Source organism: Euprymna scolopes, chromosome 10, assembly GCF_053919585.1.
Source record: "Euprymna scolopes isolate OS-2025 chromosome 10, ASM5391958v1, whole genome shotgun sequence".
NCBI classification, from domain to species: domain Eukaryota; kingdom Metazoa; phylum Mollusca; class Cephalopoda; order Sepiida; family Sepiolidae; genus Euprymna; species Euprymna scolopes.
In genome coordinates, this window is record NC_136491.1 from 48,709,561 (window position 1) to 48,717,630 (window position 8,070).

An 8,070-nucleotide genomic window follows, 5' to 3' on the forward strand; every position below is an offset into this window, starting at 1 on the left:
GTTAAAAAGTGTACAGTAGAAATTGGACAATATAGTAATCGTTAGTAAATGGAAATTCGGTAAATTTGTTAACAAGTGAAATGGCTAATCAGGAACTTGTTTACGTTAGGCTTGAAGACAATCATATTGTAGTCAGATTTCTTCGCAAATAAAAGGCGAACCTTCGCCTTTAACCAAACAACCTGTGTCGGTCATTCTCCTTTCCTTTTTGCTTTTTACTTTTGCCCGTGTCTACATTGTTAGTTGTAGGGTCGATTGTCCCAGTATAACCGGCCCCGCAGCAATCCAATTCTTTGCATCCTATTGATTTCGCTCAAACTCCTTAAGCGCCGCGCTATTTGAACATATATATATATATATATATATATATATATATATATAAATATATATTATCACTAGCATTTTCTTCCAATAATAAACTTTTAGCTTAATTGAGTTTATCTCTATTTTTATCACAAGTATTTTTATATCTTTCAATAAATCAGTTTTAGTTGGATCGAGTTTATAGATTTGAAAATTGTAAAATTCTTTATTTTTACTTAAATTTTACTTGAATTGTGAATCATTAATTAATTTAAATTTAAATCGTTTAATATCGTTTAATATATATAATTTAGCCTTTTCATCGAATTAGTAACTAAAATAATATTTTGAATTATGATGCGAGATGAATTACTTCCCTTTAACCGTTTCTTTAAGTTATTTTAAATAATTTAACTCGACTCTTTTTTTTTTTTTAATGACGAAGTCGGTATTTCATGTTTTCAGCGTTAAGTGCTGACATAAAATAAAAAGAATAATTTTTTTGTCACTTGATAATGATGTATATATCGGCAAAAGTATGGGCTGAAATCAAATATTAATAATAAATAATATTACATTATATATTATATTCACACATAATCGGGCCAGAAATCTTCAACTCGCATAAGGCCTGGAGGTGGAATCAGCTGAGTTTGAATGAGGGTTAATCAACAAATTTATCGAATATGTAATAAATGTTTTAATCGTTTAACCTTAGCTTAAAATGCCAAGAAAAGTTGAGAAACTCGGCACCCGACATAAACATGTATTCTAGCTAGTATCGATTGATCGATCGATGCCTCCGTTCAGTCTCAAGAGACAATGGACACCCCTATAAGGTAGCTGCACATGGAATTGGGAGGCAAGGCTACGCAATCTTAAGAGTGACGGGAACAATGGCGAGATAAGCGAAGAACACACACAGCATCTGGAAATGCTAAATGGTCAATCATAATTATGAAACAGATTTGAATCAAAATTGATATAAGGATTCTAGACGTAAATGTTCAGTTGCATTATATAATCATTTTTTATCTTCGTAAGGGACCATACATAACTTGACTTCACGGAATAAAAACAGAGCCGATCCAAGACAGCAGACCGAGTAAATACACGGGCTCAATATCACTTCAGATAGATTTTTATAAACAAAATTGGATTATCTTAAAACTTTACTTCAATTTCAAAGTCGAATATCATGGATGAAAAAAGTCACGTTTAAAACATTTTCAATCCACGTAACGTAAAAACCACTCCACGAGCTGACGCCGTGCTAAATAAATTGAATAATAATTTAAAAAAAAAAAAAAGCGTTATAATTCAATTCTGGTTTGTTTGAGCTTACATTCAAATGTATAGAGACGTGTGGAATGAAATACAAACCTGACGTTCGGATCAACTGTGAAACTGCAGCAAAGCTAAGAAGCATTTAATCTTTAAAAATATTTTAGCAAATTATTAATTTAAAATCAAATATCTATTCTGTTTCTATTCTCGGCCAAAGAAGGAAATATTCTTCTAGATTAAGAAATTTAGTCCCTTTTTCTAAGTTGAATTTTTCCCTACAATAAAACACATTCCATTTTTAACTGCTTTGATCGCAAGGCAAGTATATACTACTATGTAAGCATTCGATTTTTTCGACGGATTTTGTTTAATATGTATTGATTGTAAATTTTGGAAATAAGTTATATTTTTTGATTAATCATGCGTTTTTTAAAGCTTTCTTCACCATTTTTTAAAAAATTTCTTCGTCTCTCTTTATCCCCCCTCTCTCTCTTTCTCATATTCCTATCTCTAGCTTCTCTCTTCTCCCTCTCTTGCTTTCTGTTCCTTTTCCCTCTTTCTCCTTTTTCGACGCGCTATTCGTTTTAACCACATTACGTCCAAGGATGGAATACTGTTGCCACATCTGGCAGGAGCTGCGAGAAAGGACTTGGCCTGCGTTGATAGAATTCAAAATAGACTTCGTAGCCTCGTAGGAGATGTCCTTTTCTCTTCCTTGGAACCTCTATCTCACAGAAGAGATGTTGCGAGTTTGTCTCTGATGTATCGTTATTTTCATGGAAAGTGTTCGACTGAGCTTCAATCTATGGTCCCCCCTCGCCAAACTTTCACAAGAAACACTCGTCTAGCTGTAAACACTATCAATAATTCCCCCCACTCTTTATCTGTGCCTAAACCTAAACGTAGATTCCATGAACAAAGCTTCTTTCTTAGAACTGCACGCCTGTGGAATTGTCTTCCGTTTTCCTGCTTTCCGGCTGACTACAATATGGTTGTCTTCAAGTCTAACGTAAATAAGTTCTTGATGAGCCGTTCCATATAAGTTATAAAATTTACCAAAATTTCATTACTAATGATTACTATATTGTCCAATTTCTAATGTACACTCTTTAACCCTTATCCTTGAGTGGCCTCTTGGCCTTGATAATGTGGTGATGCCTATGTAAAAAAAAAATTATCTCTAATTCCTTCATCCTCCTCTTCCTCACCACTCTCCTCCTACTCCTCTCTCTCTCTCTCTTTCTCTTTCGCCTTTTTCTTTCTCCTCCTCCTCATTCTCATATCATAAAAACCTGTTTCCTCTTCTCAATTTTCTCCTTTCTCCCCCCTCCTCCTACTTTCTCTCTTCACTTCTCTCTCACTCTCTTGACCACTCTCTTTGTTAATCATTTACGGCATTCGCTTCCTCCCACTACTTCTCTTATCATTAGCTGTTTTTATTCGAGACGCCAAGTCATTTTCTGTTTGAGACGCTACTCAAAAGATACACGCTACCATAACAAGTAAACAAGATCCACAGTGATTAACTTTTATTTAAATTAATAAGTGAGAAAAGACCTTTTGGGCTATTCTTTCGCAAAAAAGTTAAAAAAAAAAAATTATTTCAAAATGGACGCTCCAAAGATCCAGAAAAATAAAGATGAGGTTAGAAAAAAGAAAGATGTTAAAGTGAACGCTTCACGCGTCCAGAAAAAAAATGGTCGTGTTAAAAAGCCCCTGAATGCTTATTTCGTCTGGTGCAAACAGTTCAGAAAACAAATACGTGAACAAAATCCGACCATCACCATTATTGAAGCCAATGCCCTTCTCGGGAAAATATGGAGTGAAATGTCAGCGGAACAGAAAAAACCTTACTTCAAAGAGGCAGAACTTATCAAGAAACAACACCAATTAGATTATCCCGATTTCGAGTTTAAGTCGAAACCACGTGTTAAAAACCCCAACAGGTTCCATGCCTACCCCTATCAACAACATGTGGTGTATTACATACAAACGCTGCCAAGCAAAGATAGAATGCCTCAGAAATATTTTCATGAATCCACTTTCTTTGAGGTAACAAACAAAGCGGTAACTCAAGAAAATTCTCCTCACGTGGTCGGTACAGATGAAAGCATCAGATCCACGTTTTCTGAAATGCCATCCGAGACACGCGAGAATCTTTCCAACAAGAACAGCGTATGTGTTCCGCTACCAGAGACCGAACTCGACAAGGAGTCACGGGCATTCAGTAATGAACACCTATACAAAAGGCAGTCGAAATTCAATCCCGTTACCATGACGGCTGGCCAAGACAACGATAGAGAGGTGATGGAATTTTCGTCTACTCACTCCAAATCCGAGAGCATTTCTGAAACGCTTCCTCACGCACCTGAGCAAAACGGGGTTTATTTTCATCCTGAATGTTACGGTCATGAATGCAATAATAGTAAGTCACAAAATTTTACAGCTTTAACTTACTCGCAAGCTAAAAATAAACTAATGGAAAAGTTTCAATTCTTAGACGAGAATTCGCCTATAAATACACCAATATGCAACGCAAATATTTTTCTTGGTGTTGAGAACGATAAAAATACGACGTTTACTGAAGAAACTCTTCAAGGAGCCCAACATCTCACTTTTGTTGAAAATGATATTATCAATGCAACACCAAATAACGAGGAGCATATCAACCAATGCACCGAAATGTTCCCAAACTCTAAATCTAATATTTTGAACGATGACGATTTCAAATCCCTGAATTGCCTGGAAGATTTGGTCTCGGCTTTCTGCTTAGGTGAAGATTTCCCATCTACAATGTTTTGGAATGAAGAAGGTATTAATTTGGAAGACTTTGCAGAACTGTTGTGATTTTGTATATCGATTGATAATGCAATCGATTAATTTGATCACATGATCGATGTTATCGTTTGATATCATGTGTATATATTTTCAATTGTTCAATTTGTTTAATATTATTTATTGATTTTAATTTTTTTCATTAGTGATTTTAAAAAAGTATGACTGTCAGGAATCTCGGATAACGAAAGATAAACAGCTAAGCATACATTATGAAATTCGAAAAATACATGTTTTAGCACATAATATGAGAAGGACTTAACTATACTATTCAATTATTTTAATTATAATGTGTTTTGTTTGAGCTCCAAAAAAATAAGGTGCTAATGCAGAGAGTGATCCGCGCTATTTTTAAATCGTATTTCCACGTTTAATTAAAGTTTTATGATATGTTTTTTATTCAATTGTAAGGTTAAAGTACAGAATAGGTACAAAACACCCTCCTCTCCCCATGTTAAGAATGGCTTTTTAAATAATAACGTTATTATTTCAGCATGGATCACTCTCTGCATGAATACCAAAATAATACTTCATTCATTCCTATAAAATTCAATTCAGGTCAGATCGAGTTAATATCGTTGGTAATCTCTTGTTTAAAATCACCGTTGGATTCGTTCTGTTCGCAAGGTTATTTTTTTACTTTAATTAAATACCGAACTAGTTGTTTATATTCATTCACAAAAACTTTAAATATATATTTTCCACAAAATTAAACGTCTGCATAGCAAAATTATAAATCATATGCAAAAATGTTAGTTGATTCTTACCAACGATCAAACATCATTTTTAGAGTATTGATTTATTTAACGAGTGGTTTTTACAAGTTTGTTGTTACAATAATAATAAACATAATCGTGTGTGTGTGTGTGTGTGTGTTAATTTAAACGAAACAAAACCAACGACTATACATTAAACGTACATAAAACGTAGATACATACGAAAGAAACACTTTATAAATTAGTTTCTCGTTATTTTGTTTATTAATTATTGAATTTCTTTTTTTAATAATTCTGTAAAATAAACTTTACTGAAATAAACTGTTCCATGCAACGTTAAATTTGTTTGTTTATTTATTGCAAAATGTAAGTTTAATCCGACAAGGCCGGATTAAGCTTACAGAGAGAGATTCTTTTTTGTTTTCTGTCCTCGATGTTTTCACATGCGACAATGTAAAATTTCTGGTGATTTTGAACTTTCTCGATTGAAACAATTTCGTTCCGGTTCATTTAACTTTCCCATTTTTTCGTTTCAACAATGTTAAATTATTTTTATTCTTAGTTATTAACATTTTCGGAACACTTATCTATGGGCAGTTTTGATCCAACTTCAATTGTATTTATATACACTTTTTCTTATCACTTGAAATTTGGTGCATGTTGCCAGTGTGAGTGAGAAATGTTCAAACATTGCGCTCTACAATATAAGCACAAATTTTATAACCTAATTCTAAACCTACCCTGTACCTAACTCTAAATTGCAGTCGCTTTTACTTAGGGTTAGTGGTAAAAAAATTGTTAACTACCCAAAAATGCAAGAACGGCATTTACATTGAATATAGACTAAAATGACTCTAGTCAAGAAAGTTCAAAACGGCCAGATTCATTATGTAGCCTGAAACAAAATAAGTGATCATTTAAGGAGACTGTGATATTTTAGTCACAGCTCGTTACATAAGTCGCTATGATTAATGGAGATAAAACATACCTTCGTAAACAGTACAATACCCACGGTGGTCTCTAAGTACTGGGTGGGAAAGAGCAACTTCTTATTTAAATAATTTAAGTCATTTAAATAAGCAAGTTTCTCTGCCTCACCCTGTGTACTATTAACGAAGGTAAACATCAAAACAACCAATGTCATTCATTGTTGGATCAAAATTTGTTATATATATATAACGTAATAATCAGTAATAAATATATAATTTCTCATATTTAATATTGATAATCATGTTTAGACAGGAAAAAGCTAATGTATTAAAGGCTAAAAAAAATATTTACTTGGAAATGGTTGATGGATAAAAAATAGATTTTAGAAAAATAAATCTGATTTCATGATGTCATCCATTTGCAAGTAAATATATTTACTAAAAAAGCACTTTAATCAATAATAAATATATAATTTCTCATATTTAAGAGAGAAAATTATGGAAACCATAAAATGGCTTCTGTTCAAGTATATGTGTGTGCATCATGTCAAATCAAGTTGAAAGGAGGAAAGAAAATCAAGATGGCAGCGCCCACAACTTTTATAACTAGCGATATCACAAAATGGCTCAAAATCCCACTGCTCGACTGCATAAAATTAGGCTTCATAGAGAACGCAGACTGACGGTTGTATGAGAATCCTTGGAGAATGTTCTTACTGAGTCACTTTGTTTCCTTGCTTTTTTTTTTGTTTTGCTTGCTTTTTTTTTCTTGCTTTTTTTCTTTTTTTTTTTTGTACTTTCGTTTTTGTTGTACAAGCTATTTTTGGCATTATGGACAAATTTGACATGAGTTGATTCCTGAATTCGACAGATCCCTCCCTGACCCCTCCGTTATTGAATGGTTTGAAAAAGCCAAACGTGTTATCAGGCTGTTCAACTTATAAGAACCCATACACAAATGGGTCTCTCATGCAAATGCAGTTCACAACAGGAGTCTACACAATGTCCAACCAACTCGGGGATAACATACATTATACAACAGGAGATGTGAAAATTGGTGGAAGAAGTGGGGGAGGGGGTTTACATAATAATGGACCCGATTTTGATGAAGGAGTGCAGATCGCCAGGGAACAGTTGACTCAAAAGGACTCACCAGTTCAACTCCACAACAAGGTTGCAGAACACAAGGTGCCTGATAGCATCAGAGAAAAGTACAAGAAAAAACTAGGATTTTGGATCACAAATTGCTGTTTGATTCCATAACCTCAGGAGAGACGGGGGCCTCCTGATTCCTTTAATGGCGGTCGTCCAGGAGCAAAGACAGAAAGTACTGTGAATTAAATGGCTCCATGGAAGCGTTCACTGCCAACGTAGAAGTGTGTGAACAAACGCTAAGACAATGATGGTGATAAGGAGAGGATGTGTCACTTCTGAATTTTTGAAAGGCTTTGGTCTCTTGTTGTGTCTGCCCCAACATTTTTCGGACTTCAGTTTAGTATGCAAAGATCCGGTGTGACTAAAAGATGGAGCAGGAGTTCTGGGCTTGCAGGTCTGGAAAGAAAGCAACATCCTCCGATGGAGACAAGGAAATCAGATTCCGGAAATCCCCGATGTGCTGACATGTCGGTGTGTGTTTTCCCTGTGTGGGAAACTTGTTTGTTATTTTTCTGTGTGTGGATGGTCACAGTCAAGCGCCTGACGACTGCAGCAACCAAGGGATGGGAGGATGACATCAAACACCGCTATTTCTGTCACATATTATTGGAGATGCTGAGCAGGGTACAAAAGCAGGGCCCTGTTAAAGGAGACTGAAGCAGGAGCGGCAGCAAGATTACAGTCTGGCTAGATGTGAGTTCCATAGCTACAGGAATGGCATAGAAGGCAAGCGGTAATGTCATCGAAGTACAATGTTGGCTGTGTCTGACCAATGATTCTAGGCATATAAATTTAGCTGAGCTTGACGTGATGCTCAGAGTGGGAGGAGCAACTGAGCCCTCGAA

General features: G+C 34.9%; 1 protein-coding gene across 1 annotated transcript; it reads left to right on the forward strand.

Moving 5' to 3' along the window:
- The first annotated feature begins 2,288 nt into the window (after positions 1-2,288).
- Positions 2,289-5,463, forward strand: LOC145286411 (uncharacterized). The gene has a single exon (XM_080135333.1). It carries the CDS (start codon positions 3,199-3,201, stop codon positions 4,435-4,437), a length of 1,239 nt encoding a protein of 412 aa, XP_079991459.1. The 5' UTR covers positions 2,289-3,198; the 3' UTR covers positions 4,438-5,463.
- Positions 5,464-8,070: the final 2,607 nt, after the last annotated feature.

What these genes read in the sequence shown, in the direction of transcription:
- LOC145286411 (XM_080135333.1), top strand. Translation starts at nt 3,199, where the DNA reads ATGGACGCTCCAAAGATCCAGAAAAATAAAGATGAGGTTAGAAAAAAG.